The sequence below is a fragment of the Pyrus communis genome, chromosome 9 (assembly GCF_041283825.1).
Source record: "Pyrus communis isolate YQ-2024b chromosome 9, ASM4128382v1, whole genome shotgun sequence".
Classification (NCBI taxonomy): Eukaryota; Viridiplantae; Streptophyta; class Magnoliopsida; order Rosales; family Rosaceae; genus Pyrus; species Pyrus communis.
In genome coordinates, this window is record NC_142573.1 from 16460440 (window position 1) to 16488039 (window position 27600).

A 27600-nucleotide genomic window follows, 5' to 3' on the forward strand; every position below is an offset into this window, starting at 1 on the left:
ATTTGAGCCATCTTTACACTTAAGTACATTCTTACTCATAGTCACCACATACTAGTTCACAATTAAGCATTTAAAACCATGTTTTGAATGTAGTAACATGCCTTAGAGAATTCCCTCAATTTCTTACTAGATGTACTCTCGTTTTTCACACAGATTTTCTGACTACACACCCTACACTAGGTATATGTGAGAAGATTGATGTAAACATGTAGACGAACACTCACATATGTTATAACAAGGAAAGCATTTTCTGGAATTATTAACATGTATATGATCTCATGAATGGAATGCTACTACTTAGAATGATAACCAGTGATTCCATAAGCTCATATCAATTCCAAACTCCACATATTGAATACATAACATCAAGATAGAAGTTGAGGGTTGTAACGGGGCTAAGGGTGATGGTTTAACAAAGAAAGGTAAAGTGAAACAAAGGTAATAGAAAGCGAAGTAATGAAATTGACACTTAAACTCACTTTTAATGGCAGAAATCAACTTTTAAACACAAGGGAAGATTCATGCAACAACTAGGGTCAAATTCACTCTTTTGGACCCTAGTTTCAATAACCAATGCTTGTGAGATCATTCTCACTTATTTTTCAACTCTTTTTTTTTTTTTTTTTTTTTTCTTTCTTTTCAACAATTTTTTTCTTTATTTCATTCTTTGGCCGTGCCCTATTATCTTCCCCCACACTTATTTTCTGCAGTATATTGATCAAAAGGAGTTCATTCTAAGTCATGCTTCACTATCCTTTAAGAACAAGGGGTTAACAAAGAAAATAAGCATGAAAAGGCTCAAAAGGGGTAATCCTACAATACATGTGAAAAGGGATAGGCTTTTTGGCTTTGGCTTGACTAACAACTTCATCTTATTGTATGTTATGCAATCAATATCATGCTTTGAATGAAACGGATATAAGTTCTAGCATTTAGTTTTATCATGATACAATTGCATTCTAAGTAGTAACCAAGCAAGGAATAATGAGATCATGCAACGACTTTAGAAAACAAGAAATCACAGATTATACTCTCCAAAGAACGTTATAGGCTCAAGTCTCTCAGGGTTGTAGCGTTTGTTTGAGTTCCTTCCTTCAAGCATGTTACAAAAACGAATTTTTCTTTTATGATTGCATGTGAAGTCATACATTATAACCATAACCAAGCATATACCAAGAGTAAATCAAACTTTCATCCATGTTTATAACTCTTTTTAACAGTCATGCAATTACAAACCAAATCCTCATTATTGTGTTGGAAGGTACCCTAAGACACAAACACACAAAAACGACTCAAAACACTCTTTTTAGGCTTTTCAAAACAATTTTTTCAAATTTTTATGGTATTTTCGGAGTTATAAAAACAAAACATACTAAAACACTCTAAAACAACTTAAAAACACCTTAAAACAGTAAGGAACAACATTTGAAGTTATGGGCGATAAAATCCCACGAATTTGCATTAACAACATTAGTTACCCCCCCACACTTAAATCAAACATTGTCCTCAATGTTTTAAGCTTAAAATCATACAAAGCATAAGTAAACACACAAAAAGCATTTAAACATACTAAACATGGCAGAATGTAAATAACAAAGAGAAGAGTTTAGAGACGCAAATCTGGTTGTGGAATGTAAATTCCATCTTCTCCTTGTTGATTTCATTGAGGCTTGATGTTGTTGATTCCACAGGGGTTCCTCCCATCGTTGATTTTCCTTTGTGCTACTCTTGAACTGGGCAGCAGGATTCTTTTGGTCTCCCCCGAAGGTCTGAGCCTACTCCTTTGGTCTGTTTCTTTGTTCAATCTTTCCAATTCGTATTGAAAAGGGTTGGAGGATAACTCAGCCTATGTTTGTCTCCACATGCTTCAATGTATCATTTTCCCTTGCCTTGCTTGCTCCCCTTGCAGAAGTGGTCTCTTCTCTGGAAGTGTATCAACCGTTGAAGATGACTACTCGAGAGCAACGCTAGGTAAGCAATCAGGAATGGATTCCAGGCAGTCGGTTCCAGAACAGAAGACTGACTCCAAGTGCCTCTGATTGCTTTCGTTTACTTTGCCATGCGAGTAATAACAAGGACAAAGGAAAGGACAGGGAAAGAGCATGATATGAGATACTTTTGCTTTAGACCTTGATGATATGAGATACCTTTGCTTTGAAGAAGCGGTGAATGAATCAGCACATGCTTCAATCCGCCGTTTCCTCCTGGGTCATATGTACTCCAGTCATCTGGTATCATCTTTGGGGAAGAAGAAAGAATTGAGTATTTCGAAAGGCTTTGCGGCCTCAGAGGTGAGGAAGAGCTGGGCATTTTCTTCAGGTCTGTCTTGCCAAAAAAAATGAAGGTCGACATATATAGAGATAATAGCAAGTGGTGGTACTGTTCTTTTACCCTTGTCGACAAACGTTTTGATCCCGCAAATCCGGCTTTTTGAAATAGTGGCGCCTCTTCGATCTTTGAAGACGCCTCTTCGATTTCTGAGCAGGCGCCCCTTCGCTTTGTGAACGACACGTAGTAGTGCGGATGCGGCTCCTTTTGACAAAGCTGCACGCGTCTTCTGAAAAGCAGAGAAAGCGTCGCCGAACTTTGCGCTTGTCGGCTAAAGATGTGTAGTTGCGATGATGGCCTCCACGTGTTTTCAGCTTTGTCAGAAATCTTTTGACAAAGTTGAACGCGTTTTCTGAAAAGCCGAGGGAGCGTCGCCAAAATTACGCCGGAAATTCCGGCTTTTTGAATCGGTGGACGCGTCGCCTTGGCTTTTTATAGAGCTATCGATCACCACAACAAACACACTCTGAAGATTTCCCATTCTTGAACATCGTCTCCGGCCCTTTGAAATTTAACTCCATCCCTTCTCTTTGAACACTTTTGAAAAATGGCAAACTCATCGAACCTTAGCTTGGAATTGAGCCTTAGCAGTGATACGGGCGCGCCGCGTCAAGGTAACGTATGGCGCCCTTCTTTCTTATCTTCTAACGGTCCTCTCACAGGTGAAGACTCCGTGATGCAGGACGCCACAACAGCTACAATAGTAGCTAGGAACCTCCTCACTCCAAAAGATAGTAGGCTGCTGTCAGGACGGTCCGATGAGTTGGCCGTTCAAGAGTCCCTCGCACTTAGTGTTCAGTGTGCAAGTTCTGTGTCCAACATGGGCCAACGCCTGCTTGCCCGCTCCCGTCAGGTGGAATCATTGATGGCAGAGGTGGAAAGTCTTAAGCAGGAGATCAAACTGCTTAAGCATGAGAATAGAAGTTTGCACGTGCTTGCCAACAACTATTCGACGGGCATGAAGAGGAAGCTTGATGAGCTGCAAGAGTCTGAAGGTCGGATTCACAGTGACCGTCAAAGGTTTTCGTCTTTCCTCCAGAGGCACCTTTTTCCTGGCTCATCCAGCGCTTGGCCAAGTATTGAGGCCTGGAATGCTCTAGCTCCGATGCCTCCCGCTCCGATGCCTTCCGCTCCAATGCATTCCGCTCCAATGCCTTCTGCTTCAAAGCCTTCTGCTTCGACGCCTCGTAGTGGGGCTTCACGTAAACAACCTTTGTGAAGCACCACCTTTCTCCATGTTTAGTATTTTATTTAATAAATGAAATTTTTTTTTTTTTTTTTTTTCAGTGCATTGGGTTGCCTCCCAAGTAGCGCTTTCTTTTACGTCTTGCAGCCGGACGAAGAACCCAATCACTCCAGGATATGTTCACGAATCGGACGACAACTCCGAGTCATAAACTAGTACCTAAAACAAGAAACAAAACAAGATTAAGAATCTGGAATAAAATAAAAACAAACGAAAATAAAACAATCCAAGAGATTAGCAAATTTTCTAATCCCCGGCAACGGCGCCAAAATTTGATGCGAGAATTTATACGCACACAAATTAACCCTCTTTTCGTCAAATTGTAGTATATGTATAAGTAGGGATCGTTCTGGACCGGGGATTAGGAGGGATTGTTAATCACTTGGATTTGACTCAAAAACGTAAAATAACAATATGAATGTATTTCTAACTAATCTAACACTTTAAAATAAATGGGGGATTGGTTTTGGATGAATTTAAACTAAAACAGAAACTTGGAATTAAAACAGATTCTAAAAACGAAATTAATGAAATAGAATGATGAACAACTAGTTAGAGGGTTCCTTATCCACACATGAACATAAGCATATAAATTGACTCCCAGTTATGACTTCAACAAACGATGAATGACAATGCTCCAAGTTAATTAGGTTCGCTTAAACTAACTTTCAGATTTCCCTAGATTCATTGGATTGAATGGGATACGCATTACAACCAAATTATTCCTAATCAAAGTCCCTAACCATGGAATACGCATGATAGAGACATTCAACAAAGATCATTAAGTTCAACGGAAATCATAAACATCGACTAGGCATTCATAACTATGGAATACGCATGTTAATCCAGCCTAGGGTTTACTAAACACAATCGTGACTAGCGATCTTTACTACTCATGAAGATAAGTTCATAACGATTAGGTGAAATTCCCTTATATCCTAGCATCAAGTTTAGACATGCAAATTAAGTGTCGACCCTCAACCCACATACATAAACAAGTTCTTAATCAAAACAGAAAAGTAACCCACATCTAAAGTTCATGAATTCATAACTGGAGTAAATCAAATCATAACGAACATATGTCCATGGCTTCAAATTCGCCTCTAACTAAAAAGAAATTAGTTTCACATGTTTAACATAATTGAATAACAAGTTAAATTAAACATGAAAACAGAAACAAGAAAAGAAAGAACAAATGGATGGAAAGTTAGCTACGGGGTTCATCTCCACATATGTTATACTTGCATAATAAAACGATTTCCAATTGCATTTCAACAAATCATTAATTCTCAACGCCCCGGGTCAATTAGGTCCGCTTAAATTAACCGTCAAGTTTTCCTTAAGTTAATGAATTGGATGGGTTAGCGCAACGCAATTCACAACATTCTCCAAAAGTCCTTTACGTGAAAAGCACAATAAAGATACAATCAAAGATCATTAAGCATCATGAAAACTTTAAGTGTTGACGAGGCATTCGTTACTATGGAATACGCATGAAACTTATGCCAAGAATTCATTTAACGCGATTGTTTATAAGCAACCTCCACTACTTGTGAATATAAGTTCGTAACTATTAGGTGAAACTCACTTATATTCTAGCGTCATATTCATGCATGAAAATTAAGTGTACACTCTCAATAAACATACATAAATATGTTATCAATCAAACGGTTAAACAAATTGAACCACAACTTATGAAACGCAATTAGAAGTAATCAAATCAAAATGCAAGCATAAACATATATTTCGAATCACCCCCTAGCTAAAGGGGGTTTAGTTTATTATAACTTTGAAATCAAAGAAACACCTAAACATTCCAACAACTCAAACTTGAATTGTATGAACGTTTAGGCACTCTTCTCTTCCATTCCTCATACGTACAAACAAAGAGAATTGAATTTAAACATTGAAATCAAAGAAACACCTAAACATTCCAACAACTCAAACTTGAATTGTATGAACGTTTAGGCACTCTTCTCTTCCTCGTTGTTGTAGCACAAGGTCTAAGGATAATTGGTTTGGGGGAATGGAAGTGTGGAATGGAGTGAGGAGTGATGGAAATGGAAAGATGGTTTTTGGATTCTAAGGGAGACTCACGGCTAAGAGAGAAAGGGATGTGTTTGTGGTGTGTTGTGTATGAAATGAGATGTGAATTGAATGAATGAATGCAAGGGTATTTATAGGAGTAGTGGAGGGAACATATGGCTATGTCATTTGTAGGTGAAGTAGGTGGATGTTGTAGGTGAAGTAGGTGGATGTTGTAGGTGAGTAGGTGGATGTTGTAGGTGAAGTAGGTGGATGTTGTAGGTGAAGTAGGTGGATGTTGTAGGTGATTATGAGTGATAAATGATAAGTGTATGATATGTTAAGTGATAAGTGAATGATTATGATAAGTGATAAATGAATGTATGATATGATAAGTGGTGAATGATATGTGGTGAATGATAAGTGGTAGTGTTTAAGTATTTAAAATAGGGAACAAAGCCCTTCCTTGCATGGCAAGGAAGGGAGACACAAGGAAACACACGACAATGTCCTAAGGTTGCTAGGAATGTTGTTTTTGTGTTCTAAAATGCGTAGGAGTTTTCAATGATGCTCAAACATGAGGTCTTTTTAGGATTTAACTTTCCTACTTCAAGTCTTCAATTTCGTCCATCCTTTTGGCTCCAAGCATATGATATCCATTCCAATCTCTAATTTGCTCCAAAAGGCTCCAAAAGGCATCCTTTTGCATACTTTGCCCTTAGAACCTGAAAACACACAAAAGAAGCATAAAGAACTCAAATAACTAAAGAAACATAACGTAAATGTACGAGAACAAGCCATTTAAGTCGCATAAATATGCTCCTATCAAAGGGTTGGATGGAGTAAAATCTCAAAGGGCCGTTAAAACAAAATACACCAGAGATGATTTTCACGAATAGGCAATCTTCAAAGTGTGCATGTTGGAGGTGATCGATACCTCTATAAAAGAAAAGGCGACACAACCACCGATTCAAAAAAATTGAAGAGACACCACTCATCAAATCTTAAAAGCCGGATTTTCCTGCGTAAAGTTCGGCAACGCTCTTCAGACACAATCTCGGCTTTTCAGATAACACGTGCAACTTTGTCAAAGATCTCTGACAAAGTTGAAAACGCGTGGAGGTCATTACCCTAATTACCACACTTTTGTCGACAAGCGTGGGTGACAAAGCTGCATCCGCACTACTACTTGCCATTAAAATTTCTATATATGTCAACATTCATGGCAAGGCATACATCCAAAAACGCATGACTCTTCTTCTCGGCCGAGAATGTAGCTGCAACCAAACCTCTCAACATGCTCAGTTTTCTTCTTCCAGAGAAGGGACCACATCTGCTTGGAGAACAGCTAAGACGAGTGACAATGAAACATCAATCTTGTGGATCGTCAGCAAACGCAACAACTGCATATCCTGAGTCATCCTCTAACCCTCTTTAAATATGAATTGGAAAGATTGAACAAAGAAACAGGTCATCACCTCCACCTCGTGCTTGCCTGCCAAGTGTCTGAATCCTGAAACCGCTCATGGTCTTATTTTCACTCAAGATCAAGCCTCGATGGCCCTTGAAGAAATCACAAGTCCGATTCAAAATCAAGTGTTCACCACTCTTGAATCAAATTCAACTCCAGATAAAAGGAGTTAAGTTCAGACCTTCGGGGGAGACCAAAAGAATCCTCCAGCCCAGTTCAAGATTAAGCCTGTGGAAAATCAACGATTGGAGGAAACCAGAAAATCTTCCAGTCGAACTCAAGATCAAGCATGGATGGCCCTTTAAGAAATTTCCAGCCCAATTCAAGATTAAGCCTCGACGGCCCTTGGGTTGACATCTACATTAAGGGACTTCAAAACGCATCTTCTACACGTGACAAGCACATGTCTACGACGCGCTTTGAAGTGGGGGCATTTGTAGACATCGAAATTTCAGTAAAATAAATGTTAACCAATGTATTAAAATTACAACATTTATTTACTTCACCTACAACCTCACACACTTACTTCACCCACAACATCCACTTACTTCACCTACAACCTCCACTTACTTCACCTACAACCTCACACACTTACTTCACCCACAACATCCACTTACTTCACCTACAACCTCCACTTACTTCACCTACAACCTCCACTTACTTCACCAACCTCACACACTTACTTCACCTACAACCTCCACTCACTTCACCAAAAAAATGAATGGTGGTGATTCATTCTCAAAACCTATAAATAGGCTTCTCCATCAAGAGGAATATCACCAAGGAAACCAATTCACAAATACATTTCTCTACTCCCAAAATGGAAGAGAATACTCCCCACACACACACCAAAAAACCTTGAAGCCTTAAAGTTCTAAAGCTCTCAAGAAAATCCCGAAGGATCAAGAAAGCACTCTTCGTTCTTCGTCAAATCCTCCTTCAAGATCAAGCCCCAACGGCCCTTAAAGAACTCCCACCAACTCAAGATCAAGCCCCGACGGCCCCTTGAAGAAAGTGTTCGTCATCCGTTCATCCTAAGATCAAGCCCCAACGGCCCTTTGGATCAACAACCTCAACAAATCCACACATCCATCAACCTTCAAGATCAAGCCCAAAAGCCCTTGAAGAAGTCCACAACCATTATTCAAGATCAAGCCCAAAAGCCCTTGAAGAAGTCCACAATCATTCTTCAAGATTAAGCCCAAAAGCCCTTGAAGATCCGCTCATCCATCAACCTTCAAGATCAAGCCCAAAAGCCCTTGAAGAAGTCCACAACCATTATTCAAGATCAAGCCCAAAATCCCTTGAAAAAGTCCACAACTGTTATTAAAGATTAAGTCCAAAAGCCCCCTTGAAGAACTTCCACCAACTCAAGATCAAGCCCCGACGGCCCCTTGAAGAAAGTGCTCATCATTCATCATCCGTTCATCCTAATATCAAGCCCCAAAGGCCCTTTGGATCAACAACCTCAACAAATCCACACATCCATCAACCTTCAAGATCAAGCCCAAAAGCCCTTGAAGAAGTCCACAACCATTATTCAAGATCAAGTCCAAAAGCTCCCTTGAAGAACTTCCACCAACTCAAGATCAAGCCCCGACGGCCCTTGAAAAAAGTGTTCATCATTCATCATCCGTTCATCCTAAGATCAAGCCCCAACGGCCCTTTGGATCAACAACCTCAACAAATCCACACATCCAATCGTTCTTCAAGACTAAGCCCAAAAGCCCTTGAAGATCTGCTCATCCATCAACCTTCAAGATCAAGCCTAAAAGCCCTTGAAGAAATTCATACACCCATTCTTCAAGATCAAGCCCAACGCCCCTTGAAGATCCATTCATCAACTGTTCATCCTAAGATCAAGCCCCAACGACCCTTTGGATCAACAACCTCAACAAACCCACACACCCATTCTTCAAGATCAAGCCCAACGCCCCTTGAAGATCCGTTCATCAACTGTTCATCCTTAGATCAAGCCTCGATGGCCCTTTGGATCAACAACTCATCCACAAACCTACACCCTACGAAGATAGAATCAGATGACCAAATTTGAGAGAGATCGTAACCCCAAAATCATTAAACACAAAAATATTATTTTGTACACGTATTCTTGTTTCTTGTTTTAGGAATTTATCGTATTCACAAATTTGGCACGCCCGGTAGGACCATCTCTACCTCTCATCTCTGTCTCCGTTCAAGATAATCAAGCACAGTTCATGGCTTCAAACAAAGAACAAGTCATGACTATCGGCACTACCTCCATTGAAAAACAGCTGGTTCAGATGAAGGAAACAATTGCAAGGCTGATAAAGACTGCAGAGGAGAAAAACTTGCAAACCGCCGGACTCATCAACCGTCTAGAGGCACAGCATGGCGTCAAAGTGAAACCAAGCTCTCTTCCAACTAAGAAGACCAAAGAAGGCTCTAACCCAAATGCCTACGAACTTATGTCAAAGGCTAGGCATGACTTTGCTTCCTCTTCAAATCTTGGAAAGAAGGTTTCAAACACCGTCAACGACAAAGATCGTGACCTCACCGAGACTCAAAAGAAGTTGAAGGAGCATGATTACGGAGTTGACAACAATAAAGCTGGACTTGGCTTCACACCAAATGCACCCGTGAAGATTTCAAGCAAAGTGAAGAAAGCTAGCGCTCAACACATCAGCGTGAGCATTGAACAAGACCAAAAAGAGGCTAAACCCGCCTCTCGGACGTCGGTCTTCGATAGGATGCGCCATTCAAGCTCCAGAATTTCAGTTCTTAATCGCATTGGTAGTCAAGACCGAACCTCTGTCTTCAAGAGGCTTAACGCGCCAACATCCCAAAGCTCTGTTTTTGAAAGGTTGTTAAAGTCTAAAAAACAAAGCAACACAGCTATCTCTCATCTGCAACGATCAGCTTCGGAAAGATTTGAAGATAATGAGAAGCCTTTTGGAAAGAGGAAGACAACACCAAAGGAAGAAAAGTTCGATGGGTTAGCAGAAAAAGGCGACGTTCGAAGCTTGATTCCTTCAAGGATGAAGCGCCAAGCAATCATAGAGGTCGACACAAAAGGACCACTGAAGGTAAGGAGGCGCATCATCGTCCACACTGGCAAATCTTCATGCCAACAAACCCAAGAGAACGGCACTGAAGATGAAATCCCTAAGAAAGATGTCACTTCTGGCTCTTTCGACTCAAAGTCTTCACCTCGACTGTTGGGGGCATGCTCCAAGTCAAGTGAAATTGAAGGATGGACTCATGTCACTCCGAAGAAACTGCACGAGAAACATATGTCTTCTCCACAAGTGCAACAATCAGAAAGGAGGGAAAGCAGCTTTCGCCAACCTCCAAAGCAATGTGAAAATGTTGAAGATAAGAAAATTTCAACACAAAGATCGTTCATGCGGGATCTTTTCTTCCTCGAAGACTTATTCAATTTCTCGATCAAGGCTCCTTGCTATGAAGATTGTGAGGAATGCATTTCGAAGATCGCTTCGAAGAAATTGGACAAGCAGCAACCATCTTGTCCACAAGTTTATCAGTCGAAAATGGGGCAAAACAGCTCTTGTCAACCTCCAGAACAATGTGAAAGTGTTGGAGATAATGAAATTTCGACACAAAGATCGTCCATCCCCATCACAATGTGCGACCTCTTCCCAGAAGACTTCTTCAATTACTCGGTCAAGGCTCCTTCCTATGAAGATTGCGAGGAACGCCTCTCCCAGATCGCTTGACAAATCCACACATCCATCAACCTTCAAGATCAAGCCCAAAAGCCCTTGAAGAAGTCCACAACCATTATTCAAGATCAAGCCCAAAAGCCTTTGAAGAAGTCCACAATCATTCTTCAAGATTAAGCCCAAAAGCCCTTTAAGATCCGCTCATCCATCAACCTTCAAGATCAAGCCCAAAAGTCCTTGAAGAAGTCCACAACCATTATTCAAGATCAAGTCCAAAAGCCCCCTTGAAGAACTTCCACCAACTCAAGATCAAGCCCCGACGGCCCTTGAGGAAAGTGCTCATCAATCATCATCCGTTCATCCTAAGATCAAGCCCCAACGGCCCTTTGGATCAACAACCTCAACAAATCCACACATCCAATCGTTCTTCAAGACTAAGCCCAAAAGCCCTTGAAGATCTGCTCATCCATCAACCTTCAAGATCAAGCCCAAAAGCCCTTGAAGAAATCCATACACCCATTCTTCAAGATCAAGGCCAACGCCCCTTGAAGATCCATTCATCAACTGTTCATCCTAAGATCAAGCCCCAACGGCCCTTTGGATCAACAACCTCAACAAACCCACACACCCATTCTTCAAGATCAAGCCCAACGCCCCTTGAAGATCCGTTCATCAACTGTTCATCCTTAGATCAAGCCCCGACGGCCCTTTGGATCAACAACTCATTCACAAACCTACACCCTACGAAGATAGAATCAGAGGACCAAATTTGAGAAAGATCGTAACCCCAAAATCATTAAACACAAAATATTATTTTTGTACACGTATTCTTGTTCCTCGTCGTCAAGAATTTGTGAACACACAAATTCCTGACGACGAGGAACAAGAATACGTGTACAAAAATAATATTTTGTGTTTAATGATTTTGGGGTTACGATCTTTCTCAAATTTGGTCCTCTGATTCTATCTTCGTAGGGTGTAGGTTTGTGGATGAGTTGTTGATCCAAAGGGCCGTCGGGGCTTGATCTAAGGATGAACAGTTGATGAACGGATCTTCAAGGGGCGTTGGGCTTGATCTTGAAGAATGGGTGTGTGGGTTTGTTGAGGTTGTTGATCCAAAGGGCCGTTGGGGCTTGATCTTAAGATGAACAGTTGATGAATGGATCTTTAAGGGGCGTTGGGCTTGATCTTGAAAAATGGGTGTATGGATTTCTTCAAGGGCTTTTGAGCTTGATCTTGAAGGTTGATGGATGAACAGATCTTCAAGGGCTTTTGGGCTTAGTCTTGAAGAACGATTGGATGTGTGGATTTGTTGAGGTTGTTGATCCAAAGGGCCGTTGAGGCTTGATCTTAGGATGATGAATGATGAACACTTTCTTCAAGGGGCCGTCGGGGCTTGATCTTGAGTTGGTGGGAGTTCTTCAAGGGCCGTTGGGGCTTGATCTTGAAGGAGGATTTGACGAAGAACGAAGAGTGCTTTCTTGATCCTTCGGGATTTCTTGGGAATTTGGATGCTCGAGAGCTTTGGAGTTTCAAAGCTTCAAGGATTTGGGGAATTCTCTTCCAATTTGGGAGTAGAGAAATGTATTTGTGAATTGGTATTCCTCTTGATGGAGAAGCCTATTTATAGGTTTTGAGAATGAATCACCACCATTCATTTTTTTGGTGAAGTGAGTGAAGGTTGTAGGTGAAGTAAGTGTGTGAGGTTGGTGAAGTAAGTGGAGGTTGTAGGTGAAGTAAGTGGATGTTGTGGGTGAAGTAAGTGGATGTTGTGGGTGAAGTAAGTGGAGGTTGTAGGTGAAGTAAGTGGATGTTGTGGGTGAAGTAAGTGTGTGAGGTTGGTGAAGTAAATGGATGTTGTGATTTTAATACATTGGTTAACATTTATTTTACTGAAATTTCGATGTCTACAATATGCTCTTAGGTAGAATTTTTCTGGCCTTAAACCTGTTACAATCTAATTGTTTCTACATCAATCATCTAAACTTATTCTTTAGAAAATACACCAACTTTTTTCTCCCAATGTTCTTTTTTTTCCCACAGTTGAGAAATATATCATTGCATTGGTAAAACAAAAATGTTTTTAATTCCAGTGTGAGAATGCCATGTAAGTTGGGAAAAGAGAAGTTAGGGTGTATATAATTTTCCTTGTCTATATTGTATATGTATGGGTGATTGGGTACATCTCCTGTCTGCGTCACTGGGTACCATGGTATTTCTCTAAAACTAGCTTGTAGAGGAACTCCACTTCTTCATTATGTTCAAACCTTAAAGTTTTTAGGTCTATTGATGTAGTGGATTTATTTTCGCAGGTGTAGCTGCAGAGGTTTCAAATAACTCACAATGTATCTTTGGATGGAGTTCTTGACTTCTTAAACTCAAAGAATATGACAGATGCTGGACCACTGGATTTAATTGACGATGATAACAGTGATATAGAAGAAGGTGTTGACAAGCAAACCCGGGGAAAGTTGGGTTATGATTTACCAGGATCCATGCCTAACCATGGAAGGCCAGTTGTTAGAACAAAATGCTTGAGAATTGCCCCCACGGGTCGGAGCTTCTCAGCAGCAACAACAGAGGGAGTTCTAGTTTATTCAATTGATGATGCCTTTATCTTTGACCCAACTGATCTTGACATTGATGTCACACCTGAGGTGAAACTTTGAAATATTACAAAATTCCCTCTACGCAGATTACCCATCAAAAATTTTTAAAGCTTTGTTTTGTTAAAACTCAGTATGCTACCATAATACAATTGCTCAAATTAAACATCAATATTTGTCTGATATAAACATAAACTTAGTTGAAGAAAAACTAGGTAGACTGTCCACCTTTGAACCTAGAGGAGGCCCCATGGGAACAAAGGTGCCTCTGTTCCAAAGTTAGGGGGAGAGCTACTGAATGTCATTGGCAGGGAGAGTGGATGGGGAGGGGAGAGAGATATAGATTTTATACAAGGTTTATAATGGATATTAATGAATTCATGATTGGAAGGCTTGCGAGAAAATTTGGAGGTAAATACTAATGGTGTGACCCTTTGTTAAAATGGCACTAATTTTCTTAGTTTTTGTAGATTTCTACCTTCAATTTTGTTTTCTTTTCATTTGTTTCCTAATTACATTGTTCTGCAGGCTGTTGATGCTGCACTCAATCAAGATAAATTGAGCAAGGCTTTAATCCTTAGTCTCAGATTAAACGAAGAGAGTCTATATAAAAAGTGTATTTTCAAAGTTAGTCCGATAGACATCCCTGCTGTCATCTCATCAATTGCGTACAGACATTTGCAAAGGTTAATTGAGGTATTTGCAGATCTGTTAGAAAGTCGCCCACATTTGGAGTTCATACTTCGGTGGTGTCAGGTACTTTTATTGGCTTCCGTTTCTACCGAGTTCAGATGCTGTGAACGCATTACAGTAGCATTGTTTTCATAGCAGGATCTCACTGATGGTTTGCGTATGTTTTGTCTTGCAGGAGCTCTGCAAAGTTCATGATAACTCTATTCAACAAAACTCTAGAAAGTTGCTTCCTGCTTTAAAATCCCTACAGAAGGCTATAACAAGAACACATCAGGATTTGAAAGAGACATGTTCTTCCAATGAATGTATGCTTCAATATTTATGTTCAGCAAGCTCAGGGAAATGAAAAATGTTGCAACTCTGCTAAACATTGTCCGACCCTAATAGGGATTCATCGTACGATCTGATGCCGGTTTGCGGTTTTTCTGTACTATATTGACAAACGGAGTTAGTACCGGGGAAATGTATGTCTCGAAGTTTTCCTTTTTCCCTATTCTGCTTCTGTCTATGTAGAGTTTGGAATGATATAAACGAACAAAATTCGTTCAATTGTTTTTGCAATTTCTTGCGAAGTATACGCACATCAATCGTAGCAAGGGTTATTTCAGAGGAGGGAAATAAACAAAGGTGTGTAGGCACGGGCAAATCCACATAGGGACCTAGGTGGTCTCGGGACCCTCCGAAGGCTGGGAAATACGCATGTGAAGGTCACACCCATTCTCATCCAATCCTAGGCACCAGAACAACTAACTCAAACCCTATTCTCACGTGAAAACCAGATATATTGCAGGAGGACGAAAGGAGATGAATAAAGAAGCAAGTTTTATTACAATTGACATAGTAAAATTAGGTTTATTAACTCTAGTGATACATAATCCCACGTATTTGTCATTTTTCAGCAACAAAAAAAAGCTGAGCCTCGTACAATTTCATTCTAGCTCCAATTTCATTCCACTTACCCCCATGAGTTCATATCGACACATACTACCCAAATATGTGAAAAAATGAACGTGGGTGAAATGTATCATTCTACCCTCCAAATTCAACAACTTATTCAGACTTCTTCTCTTGACTGCCTGAGATGTCCTTAAGCTTTTTCTTGAGCTCACCATTCTAAAAATGAAAAGACGTAACGATACAATGAATAACCGAATTTACAAGGACTAACCTGATGCATATTGAGAATAATATCTGACCCTCCGACTAACTCCCCCTTGATGAATATCTGAGGAAACGTTGGCCAGTGGCTTCCTAGGGGTAAAAAAGAGTAAGATTAAGAAATCAACTCCAAATCAAAAAGGCCAAATTGACAAAGTTTATCACAATCGTCGGTCCTGATCCTGTCTCTGTATAACGAACAAAATTTGTAGTAGTTTTTGTCTTAGGCTTGTATATGGCACTCAAATATATAGTACTCAAATACCCTACCGATGAAAGATAAGGGATATCTATTATTTCTAATTGCACAATCATTGGCTGAAGAGGGCGAGACAGGTTTTAACCTCCAATGAACACGATGAGTTCTATAATTAGATCACGATTCGTGACAATCATAATTCTTCATTCAACAGTGACTTCTTAACAGCTAGTACTATGTACTTCACCCAAAAAAATAACGATTATTTACATCCTTTATTTATAAGCGGTGCTAGCAAATTTGGAAAGGCAAAATTCTATAAACTAAAACCAAAGTGGGAAATCTTTAGAATTTACACCACAAAGAATCAACTCACCTAAAGGCTTTTACAGCACTTTTCAGTTCAGGATCTTCCAAGATATTTCTAGAAGCCAAAGGAACTTCTGCAAAGTCCACAATCATCATAAGAAAATAGTTAGCAGCAATGCATAACATTATTGCTGCTAACAATAAGTGAAATTTAGTAGCTATTTAGTAGTCATGTTTGTTCACAAACTCAAGCTATACTCGGTAACATAGAACCCGTTCTTTCATAATTTCTAGTTGAACTACCTATTGAATTAAAATTCCAAAAGACTTGAAAAGTACAACAAATAAGAAGAGCTTCACTCAACTTACTTCATTCAATATGTAAACTTGAAAAGAAAATTAATACAATCTGTCAGTCACTGCAGCTGAAACAGTACTCTACTCCATTCTGGATGACTTTACGTTTTAGCCATTCCAGACAATTCTAATTGATTAGGTGCATCACGTATTTGTACGAAACTGACACTCTTTATGCAGGAAGTATCAAATGCACCTGTATGGATATGCTTGACACTGGCAAGCTATTTATATCTATCTTCAGCTAGTGGCGTCCCAATTTGATGGAACATATGAGCAATCATGAAGATAGTGATATCACTATGCTTTCATTTCAGTTATTTCCGTTCATACATAGATAGATTTGATTGCTAAATGAACTTTAGAAAGCCATGAATGAATGAAGGAGTATTGAACGACTTGGCACTTACGATATGGTTTTAATACTCTAATGGCAAGTCAGCTGAATCAACATTGAGGAAGTTCAGGCACTCCTTTCATATAAAGCATTACAGGGTTGTCCTTGACGTCATATGCCAGAAACATACCAGAACTATTTAACGTAAAGGACAATTAACCTTTGTCCAGATGACAAGGGGAACATATAAACTTATGTTAAGAATATTGGCTTGGCATACATACCTGTTCAACAAGGTCCTTCAAACTAAGGTCAAAACTCTCAAGTTTATTAGTCGGTTTAAAATCATCATGCGTGTCGAGCTCATTTGGCACACTGGTATTGTATCACATGCCACTGGGATAAACGGATGCAGGTGCCTACCACCAAAGAAACCATTTAATGTTATCATCAACAAGTATGAAGCATACAAACCAAATTCAAAACATGCCGCGGATTAATGTGTTGTTACAAACATATACACTCGCACAGATACGCACACACTCCTATACATGGCCTGGTCAAAAATGCAAGCATATAACATATACAATAAAGAGCAATGTTTCTTGCCACACAATCTAATATATGCCATGCGATCAAAATCTCAATCCATATGACAAGCAAGGTTTAGGGTATGTTCGAACATAGATAATTCAATTAACTCTGTACCGAAACATAATTCCAATCACAAACAGGCAAGTTCAAAAAAATGCTAGGCGCTAGTTGGGCGGCAGGCTGGGGCCTAGCGCTTTGGCGGCTAGGCAGGGGCCTAGGCGGACTAGGTGGATTTAAGTAAATTTATTATATTATTGTATAAATAAGTGTCTATTTATACTTAAAAAATATACATAATTGTATTGAGATATGCAAAATAAAATGACATATAGGTTATAAAAGTATTAGAACATATTGAAAACATGGGGAACAAGCATATAATGAGCGTTCATCCAAGTATTCAATAAGTATTTTACATTTTATTAAAAAATTAAAGTGCAAAATGAAAGTTTTCGATTTTCTGTTTAAGTGAGAGTCGCGACCAAGGTGGGTGCCTAAGTGGGTTTAAGCGGGCTAGGCAGATTCCTAAGCAGGTCTACGTGCACTCACTTAATTTTCGAACGCCTAGTGACTAATCAGGACGGTGACCAGCCGCCTAGCGCCGGCTAGGTGGGATTTTTAAAACAGTGCAGACAGGTAATATCAAAATATAACAGTATTTTTCTTAAAATCATATATAAAACAGTATTTAATCCAAAACAAACCCATAGTTTAACTGGGTTTAGTTTGATTGAACCAAACTCTCAATCTCAACACTCTTCAGTTATGCACTTGCGTATGCACTACTATTACTACTATTAGTGATTTCCAAACACTCTTTTTCTCCTCGTACACACTCCTGTTTATTTCTTGCCTTTGAATCGAAGAAATCAAAAGAGAATCATCAAACAAAGATAAACCGGAGCATGGACGAGGATAGAAGGGTGTGCAGAAATCATTTCCCTTACAATTACTACTAGTAGCCAAATGTGGGCAACCTAATCAAATTCTTACAATTGTGGCAGTCGAGAAGCCGAGCCGGGAAACGAAAGCCACTTGAAGACCAAATTCGAAAGAGACCTCGCCATGCTGTGAACCCTAAGAACATGAAATCCTGTTTGGTTAGTCGGAAAACGAAGGAAAGTTGAAAGCTTTTTACAGTAACATTCATTCATAAAAATCGATGTGAAAATCTTGTTTGCTTAGTCGGAAAGCAAATGGAAAGTCGGATTCGGAAACTTTATCGATTTACCTGGTAGAAAGAGGAGGAGAGAGGTGGAACCACCGTGGAAGGAGGCTGAGGAGAAGCAGGAGGTGCGTTTTCTTTCGAGCTGTGAGTGTAGCTTTCTGCACCGTCGATGTACAAAAGATGGAAGGGTTGGTTGGTTGTTCGGTCCGGCTATTTGAATCCAGTTTATTTTTTTGCCTAATTAGATTGTTAGTCTCTGTCATGTAGTAAAAAAAAAAAAATAGAATTTAAGCCTATGCGGTGAAATTTGTTATGATTTAAATTCAAAATTAAAAATTACGTTAACTCGTTGTTAATTATTAGCACATGAGCTACACTATTCTACTAAAACGCAACTCTTCGTTAATTATTAGCATATCAGGCTTACATGTGAAGATAACTTTATATTTTTAGTCTCATATGTGAGACTCATGTACTAACAATTAATAGAGAATTGACGAATTTATTTATTTATTTTGAGCTTAAATCCTAACATATGTTACCACAGATAGGGATGGGTACGAGCTGGGCTAGGCCCAAAATTGAAAGGACCGAATCAGACCTGATTGTAAATGAAACAAGGTGGGGCGGGTCGGGCAGTATGATTTTAAAAATAAGAATAGGACCTAACCCGGCCCGTTTGCTCCTACGGGTCCAAATTTTTTTCCGTCTGTTATTTTGCTATCAGAAACCAAAGAAGGCTTCGTACTAGAGACCTGTGCAATAGATCAAGCAAAAGAACAATCAATCTTCCTTTTCCACGTTGTAATTCTGCATAATCTAAAATTTGACATGCATAACAACCACACATCTCTCCAATTTCACAAATTAATTAACTGTTAATTCACTAAATTAATTCGAGAAATTTCCCAATCTGAACAATTTCAGATTCTTTCTTTCTAACCAGGAAAAACAAAAATAGAAGAGAAGAACTTTAATTCAATAAAAAAATAGATTTATACAGAGAGTTGCTTAGAGCAACTCCAGCGTTGGAGTCCTCCCCCCAGGCTATTCACTATTCAATCCACCTTATGAACAGTAACTGCCCTTAATGAACAGTAATAGCCCTGGCAATAGCCTTTGCATCTCTACCGTTACACTTCAATAGCCCTGGCAATAAACAATAAAATATTAGTATTTTTTTTATTTATAAAATAATACAAAATAATTTTAATTGTAATTTCGGATAAGATTTTTAATCGTTCTCGTTGCGCCACGTGTCATTATCCGAAGTATTATTAAATAATACAAAATAATTTTATTTGTAATTTCGGATAAGATTTTTAATCGTTGTCGTTGCGCCACTTGTCATAAAATCCGAAAAGACAATTATTGGGGATGGATTTCCGATAAATTTTTTAATCGTACTCGTTATGCTACGTGTCATTATCCGAAAATACAATTATTGATGATGGATTTCTGATAAAATTATTAACCAATCACGTCGCGCCACGTGTCATAATCTGTTTACAATCTTTGAGGATAGATTTCCATCAGATTTTTAACGAATGACGGCATGCCACGTGGCATTATGTACAACCTAATCCTTTCTGAACTATGAGTAACTTCAACCCAGCTAGTACACAACGCAACATCTTCAAGAAGCGACCAATTCGTACTTGTATCAGTAGTCATTTTGTTGAAAAAAAATGGATTGAAAGTTTGAGACAAAGAAAGGAATGTGATTGAAAGTAATTGAGAAAATATGAAATTGTTGTGTAAGGTAAATGATAATGAGAAGGTATTTATAGAAAAGTAAAAACAATTTTTTTAAAAAAAATTTCAGATTTTTTTTTTGAATTTTTTACAATTTTTTACAATGTTTTTTAAATTTTTATTCAACTAATTAATCTCTGCCATTGGATATAAAAAAATTTGAATTCCAACACTTCAGATTGTGCCACGTGTCACAACGGTAACTTTTCTTAATTTAAAAACTATTTTTTCTTTTAGTTTTTTATTTATAAAGCATAGTAATATCCACCGTTGATCTCAGATCGAACGGTGGATATTAAATAAGACTTCTTTTTTTTTTTTACCATTAAAATCGAACGGTCCGTGGGAAGCCACGTGGCTTCCCAATGGTAACTGAAAAAGTACTGTTTTTTTTTTTTTTTTTTTCTGATTTTGTCTCGATGACGTGCCCCCACGCACGAGTGGGGTGCACGCACCTGACAGAAAAAAAAAAAATTAAAAATGGCCTCACGCCAAGCTAACGTCAACGCTGGCGCCACATCCGCTCGGGCTCTCGGCTGGCAATTCTCCACGGGCCCCGAGCTCGGGCCTCCACCTCCACTCGGGCTCTCCAATGCTGGAGCCAGTCCACAAGGCTTCAGGCCCCTTTTCTCTAGCCTGTCCCCCAAGCACCCAGCAACGCTGGGCTTGCTCTTACTATGAAAAGCAAGATGCCCACTAGTGTTATTTTATTGATTAGTACCTTGGTGTTTGTTTCTCGGGAAAAAGAGGTGAGAAAATTGTTGAAAAGGAATGGGAAAGACAAATTTAAAACTAAAAACCCACATGCAAGACAAAAAGACGAAAAGCACAAACCTGATGAAGGCAATGAGTCATTCCAAAGGGCTTTTGGGGAAGAAAGCCAAAAAAAAGAAGCAGTACAAGTTGGTAGTTATTAGCTGAAATATGCAACTGTTGTTGTTGTTGTTGTGACCTTGATCGAAACGAAAGTGAGTCTTGAGATTGATAGGAGATCAACCGGCTAAGATTTAATCGAATGTTAGGAATCAACAGTTTGGGCTAGGGGCCTGTGTTCTTAAATTCTTGGATAGGCCCCGCGCCGCCATTAATATGATCTTGTCCTGCCCCGCCCCAACCCACATGAACCTGCCCCTACTCGTGGGTCCAAGACCCGTTTGCCCACTCCTTAACTCCTAATTTTTTTACCACATGGTTATCTTCTAACTACCCTATCGTCACGGGAACTATTAATCCAATTAAACCTTTTTTTTTTCTTCTCTTAACCAGTTTTTTTACACGTTCTACTTCTAGTTTCTATCCACCTTTTAGTGAATTTTAAACTACACAAAACTATATTAATTATAGGTTGAACCATAATCTCATACCGCATATTTTAAACATTGAAATGTCCAGTAATGCTTAGCTAAGTGTACTCATTTTGAGGACCTGTGAGTTCCTCTTTCATTTGAAGATTAATCTAAGGGTGGATTAATCAACAACCTTAAATTATCCCTATTACAGTCTAATAAAATAATAATCCCGATTTAAGAAATAAAAAATAAATAAATCACGCAACCCTTCCGCCTAGGGGTGGGCAAACGGGTATAGGAACCGCGGATCGGGGTAGGTAATCAAGGTTGGAGACGGGTACGGGTCGGTTCCAATTTTTACATAAGAGAAACAAGGCAAGGCGGGGCAGGGCCTTGAAGTTTTAGGGGCAGGCCGGGTCCAAATGTATAGAAAAAGGGGGCCCCAGACCGACCCGTTTGTAATTACTCAGTATACCTAGGTGCATTTACTTGTTTAGCCACTTACTATTAACGTGTTTATCGTACAAACTTCATGATAAAAAATGCTAATTTTCTTTATAATAATTAGAAGATTTGTACAAAAAAATTAATCAAATTATAGATCGTTTAATTAGCTATATGTATCAAACATATTAACAACTTTCGTACTTAACAAGTAACACCCTCATGGAAAAATGCCGGTTTGTTCGATATATATGGATTACTAGTTAACAATGTCTAACTTAATTAATTTTTTATGAAGATAATTTTAGATGATGACAATAAAAATCAACGTTTTCTATTAGAATGTCTATAAATACTGTATAAATATGCTAATCACAAGTGTGCTGATGCATGCACCCATAGATATTTTTTGGTAGAAAATGCACCCATAGATTGGACACAAGTATTGTCCTATTTATAAAATAAAAAATCCGTAAAACACGATCATCAATGGAGCGTCACATAACATTTGACTCCAATGAGCTCCATTTGCTCCCCCCACATCAGTATTAGGTTACATTATGTAGTTTTGGTTCTCAAGGTCTTCTCTTTTGTTTTTCTTTCTTAAAAAAAATGGTATTTTCATTTAACTTAGGAGAATGCTTGCTTATGTGATGTTTCATATGTTACGTACGCATGTGAAAGATGCATAGTTAATTAAGCTAGTATCAGCCAAAATGTTAGAGAGGAAACTAATTAGTGATTTGTATGGTTTAAGCATGTATATATAAGCCAAAAAGTTAGTTCAATTAAGTTTATCATTAAGCTATGAATTATCATTTCAGTGTCACGGCTCACAAGAAAGTAATGTACCCAATGTGATGGCTATCATATAGAAAATAAACGAGATAGTGCTCAATCAACTAAATGTGATTTGAAAAGGAAAAAAAAAAAAAAACTAAATCTGGGAGTAGTACAGAAAAAGAGTGATTAAAATTGAAAATAAAAGATCTAATAGCTGTAATAATTTAATCTAACGACTAAAACACTTGTACACCCGTACTAGCCAAAATTATTATCGGATCCGATATATATCAGCAAGAGAAAAGAACCAGTGATTTCTTAAGGTATTTAAAGCTTTAATTTACCCGGAGTCTATGCCAAGGGACTCTCTTTCTTGACTAAAACAAACCAACCTTGTTTGAAACATTCCTACATCAATACATGCCACAACTATGCTAGAGAACACACGCAAAAATTGGGGTAGGAACAAGGAAGTGCCAAGAACAGGAGATTTTCCACAAACCTATATATAGTTTTCAAATGGAACCGCTTTTGCATCCTACATCCTTCATCTGAAATTTGATTCATTTTCATCGAAGAGAAAACTAAGCACAAAATGGCAAGCCACCAAAATCAGGATTTGAGTCACAAAGCTGGCGAGTTGACTGGTCAAGCTCAGGTATATATGGCTGTTTTATTTCTTATATTCTATTTTCAGCGCAGCGAGGAGATTTGAACTCGAGTGCAAAGGGGAAGCACATTCACTCTAGCAAAATGTAGCGATGCCCATGTTTGCAGCAACTGTTAATTATTGTAATTAATAATGTTGAATTTGATTTGGTTATAATGTAATCAACTTTCACTTATCAAGTTAATAAGCTGTTTCATTTCCGATCCACACCTTGTACAGGTTAAGAAGGATGAATTTCTAAACCAGGCATCGGGTGCAGCTCAGTCTGCCCAAAACCAGGCATCAAATTTATCTCAGTCTGCCCAAAACAAGGCGTCAAAATTATCCCAGTCTGCCCAAAACAAGGCATCTGATGCATCTCAGTCTGCCCAGAACAAGGCATCTGATGCTTCTCATACTGGCCAAGACATCAAGGACCAAGCAACCCACCTCCTTCAACAGGCATGCAACCACTTCCTGCCATCTCCTTCATCATTATTCAATTTTTCATAGATAATATATTTCTTATTAGATATCTAGTAAAGAATTAACATAAGTCAATTTGATTAGTATCAATTCATCACTCATTTTTGTTAACTAGTAAGATAAAAGCTAGTGCTTTCCACCCTTCTTGTTAGGTAACTGCTATTACACTCGATCCGCTATTGGTCTTCTGCACTCCAAATTCAGTACTTTTAATTTTAGTTATAAATATGCATGGAATGAGTGAATAGTATTGGTCTTTTTCTTGTACTATATACACATGTTACAATGCATGTACTATATGTATTTGATTGCAGACAAGTGAGCAAGTTAGAAACATGGCTCAAGGAGCAGCTGATGCAGTCAAGAACACATTGGGAATGAATAGCCCTAACGACCCAAGTAACCAAACCAATACCCCAAGCAACCATACCAACCCAAACAACCCAAGCAACCCGAGCACTAGGATTTGAAGATAGTTCTCTTTCTTCAACGATTGCTCTGCCTTCAGTTTCAACAAATTAAAGCTCCTATGACCTGCTGTCCTGGAGATTAGCTAGCCATCCGAGCTCTATGGAAATGGCTATAGTTTGTTTTCTTTCATATGCAAAATATTGTATTTTTGTTCCCTTGTTTTTTTTTTTTTTTCTTCTTTTTCTGTTTGGTAAATAAAGGAAGACATGCTTATTTCCCCTTGTTAATTAACAGTGTTGTGGAAATAGACTAATACTAAGAAAGTGTGTTTTATCTCAAAACCTTACTTGTTCTCTCTAATTTGCATCATCTCTATAGCCTCTAAGTTTTCACCCTTTAAACTGTCCAAGAGTTCCACCAAAAAAAGAAATTGCCTAAGCGCGTCACAACTCACACCATATATACATACCATATGTTCATTGCTTGGACTATATCTGTGGGACCATGATTTTCTGGGCCTATGACGCACGACAAGAAGGACCGGAATGCTCGAGCCCCATGGAGCGTAGTCCGGCAAGCTAGCTTTGGTCTAGGGTTGGGCATTCAAAAAAAGAAACCGACTGAACCTCCAAATCGCACCAGCGGCTTGGTTTGGTTTGGTTTGGTTTTTTTTTTTTTTTTTTTTTTTTTAATATATTAATTTTCAGTGTTTAAACTAAACCGCACCAACCTTAATCAGTTTGGCAAGCGGTTTCCAAAATTCTTAGGATACGGTTAACCGAACCGACTCACATATATTTATTTTAATTTTTAATCTTAATTAATACATGTAGTAATATAAATAATTAGTTATTTATGAGTTACTATATATCCACCACATAAAAACAAAACATGATTAATTTAAGAGTCACTTTTCCTTTCATTGAAACAGCAAACAACAAAAAGGAAAGGCAACATTTATGTGCCTAAAAAGTATAGAGGAATGAATTATGAAAGACATTTTGATGCCTTTTGTGATTATTAAATGCAGAGGAGAGATTGGCGTTCAAATAAAAAAAAAAAAAATGCAGAGGAGAGATTTGACCAAAAAATGCACAGGAGAGAGATGAGGGCCACACCTTCGGGGGAGAGCATTCAACTTTCCCATTTGGAAAAGACAGCAATCGGGTCTCCCATTCTGGGAGATGGAAGCAGACACAGAGTGAGAAAAACAGGAGGCACCATTTGGAGAAGGTAGCAGCTACTCTTTAATAACCCAGTTTGGTCGATTTCGGTTTACAATTTTGATCCAACCGACTAGGTTTGTTTGGTTTCAATTTTGGCCCAAAACCGACCCAACCAACCGACGTCTACCCCTACTTTGGTCTATTAAAGATGTTACTTGTCTACCCTAATTAAAGTCAAATTAGGTTGTGTTGGAGATTAGGCAACATAATCAAAATTGTAGGAGGGTTAGGTATCTTATCCTAGATTTCCTCCAAAATAGTCTCCCAATTCGATGAAGATTACTTTCCGTACAAGTACACTCAAGATTCCTATAAATACACTAGCCATGGTATTCATCTACATCGACTCTCTCTTAGACTCACTCAAGATGACACACATATTCTCTCTATGCCTAACATAGTCCGAACTCCGCTGTCTACATGAACACATGTTCATGGAGAACTCATCTCTTTAATACCTTGCCATAGGCTATTCGTCAAGGATGGTTCATGCCATTCTTTCTTAGAACTACACTTGTGGTTTGATCCTCCTTCTAAAGATATGTAGGCAGCCCTATTCGGATTCAACCACACTCCCCAATCAACTTCATTCTCCTCTCATCGGAGATCATGGGCTAGTCCGACTTGATTTTACCTGCGTTTGCGAATGTGCGCGAATTTGATTCCAACAATGAAAACCTCCTGACTAGATCACTTTACCGTAAGCAATAACAAAAGCGAACGCAACAATGTTTCATGACTGATTGAAAGATCATAAGGCCTTTATAGCACCAGAAGTATTCCTCATGCTGCCAAAAGTATAGATAAATGACAATACACCGAGGGCAACGCAATCAGCCCCAAAAAGATAAGAGTTTATTCGCTACACGTTTATATTCCCATGAAAGAAAATTATGTCGATCGAAAGAAGTGTTAATCTCTGCTAGTCATTATTTTGATTGTAGGAAAAATCAATGGCCCATAACATCCAACAGTCATCCACTTTCGTTTGCTATTACACGCTATCAACAGCAAGAAAGAAAAATCAACTGCACATCCTCAATTTGCAGTTCATGCGACAACGGCTGTGGCATAAGACGAGATATAGCGGTGCCGCAAAGGCCCCTATTTCAATGAAAAGATGAGGTCATGCGCGGTGTCCCACATAATGGTGAAAGGAAAGAAAAAGCTTCTTGTAACAAGTTTCCAAGATAAACTTGGAAGGATGGCAGCGCACATTCAAGTCAAAGGCCTTATTATTATGGGCCTCACTAGAGGTTGAAGTTCAAGATTATGCATCATGCGAAGCTTGATTCGAATACACACAGGTGCTAGGTTGTGTCAATTGAAAATTCGCAGAATTGACCACCGCATTGTTGTTAGTTACCAACAGGCTCCGGTATGACAAAGGATGAAAGAAATGTATCATAGTGACCATAAAGATACGAGCTTCGACATCATGCCGATTAAGACCCACAAGGTTGTTTCTGAACCCCATGTCGAGACGTTCAAGCTATTATTAACTATTCAGACCGCATGCCGAGGCGACAAGCTATTATCAACTATTCTGGTAGAGCAGTAATTCCGAGAACAATACAATTGCTCTGAGAGCATAGCAAATATCCAACACGTGAAGAAATCTCTGGACGAGTGTATTTATACCATGTGGAGAAAGACTTTTTTAGGATGGATCTTAATTCTGAATCCTAAATGATATCTAGAAGTAGATATTGTTCACTCTTAGGAGTTATGATTACTTGCGGTGCACGCTAATTCCTAGATCGTAGGAACCCCAAGACTTAAAGGATCTGATTGTATCCATATCTAGATCAGATTGCATATCTTGCGGGACAAGCATGGTTATCCAGTGGAATTGCTAGGACTCTGCCTATTGCTCTAGAACAGAGTGATGGTGGCACCGCTGCTTCTTCTGATCCAACTTCACCCGAAGTTGACGAGTCTATGACCAGACATCTATGGTATTTGTATTCAGATCAATCTTACTCCTGCTTTAAAAAAGCATGATCATACAATTAACTAAATACAAACACTCATTAAGCTCTGTTTGCCTCTCCTTTAATTAAACAAAAAAAGTCCCTCTTTCCTCTGCCCGAGACCCAATATCTCCAATTCCCAATTTTTCTTTACATCCCCCTAATTCCAAAATCTCAACTATTCACTTACACTTACCCCTAGGTATCTCCAACAGGCCACCACCACCTTCTCCACCTTTCTCCACCACCACTTATTGTCCAATTCCCAAATTAAGTTAACACTATGATTATTGGGATGCAATCATTTTAGATTAATTTGAGGGAATTGGATCCTTTCTTTAGTTCAGGATGGGGCTTCTCCTAAGCAGTACATCTGGAGCGTTGAAATTTAATCTAACGGCTCCAAACAGAGGGCCCCTCTAAAAGTTATA

At 38.9% G+C, this 27600-nt stretch overlaps 2 protein-coding genes and 1 pseudogene across 3 annotated transcripts in view; 2 read left to right on the plus strand and 1 right to left on the minus strand.

Moving 5' to 3' along the window:
- The window catches only part of LOC137740164 (periodic tryptophan protein 2-like), a 36875-nt pseudogene extending 22283 nt beyond the window's left edge, over positions 1–14592 (plus strand). The window contains exons 4-6 of the transcript XR_015966754.1: positions 13045–13389; positions 13867–14094; positions 14207–14592. The product of XR_015966754.1 is annotated as a periodic tryptophan protein 2-like (transcript). The remainder of the gene's footprint in view (positions 1–13044; positions 13390–13866; positions 14095–14206) is intronic.
- Positions 14593–14836: 244 nt separating this feature from the next.
- LOC137740639 (monothiol glutaredoxin-S15, mitochondrial) lies at positions 14837–18423 on the minus strand. The gene is given in 6 exon segments (XM_088700267.1): positions 14837–15144; positions 15200–15278; positions 15765–15831; positions 16465–16810; positions 17979–18062; positions 18217–18423. Coding segments are annotated over 4 exon segments (324 nt in total). The 5' UTR covers positions 16580–16810; positions 17979–18062; positions 18217–18423; the 3' UTR covers positions 14837–15081.
- Positions 18424–22950: 4527 nt separating this feature from the next.
- LOC137738788 (uncharacterized) lies at positions 22951–24311 on the plus strand. Its single transcript, XM_068478262.2, has 3 exons — positions 22951–23082; positions 23314–23535; positions 23874–24311. The coding sequence occupies exons 1-3, from the start codon at positions 23020–23022 to the stop codon at positions 24027–24029; spliced, it is 441 nt and encodes a 146-aa protein (XP_068334363.2). The 5' UTR covers positions 22951–23019; the 3' UTR covers positions 24030–24311.
- Positions 24312–27600: the final 3289 nt, after the last annotated feature.

Excerpts from the sequence above, each read along its gene's own strand:
- LOC137738788 (XM_068478262.2), top strand. The coding sequence starts at position 23,020 with ATGGCAAGCCACCAAAATCAGGATTTGAGTCACAAAGCTGGCGAGTTG. Across the intron at positions 23,083-23,313 it reads AGTTGACTGGTCAAGCTCAG|GTTAAGAAGGATGAATTTCT; the intron begins GTATATATGGCT and ends CACCTTGTACAG. Across the intron at positions 23,536-23,873 it reads CAACCCACCTCCTTCAACAG|ACAAGTGAGCAAGTTAGAAA; the intron begins GCATGCAACCAC and ends ATTTGATTGCAG.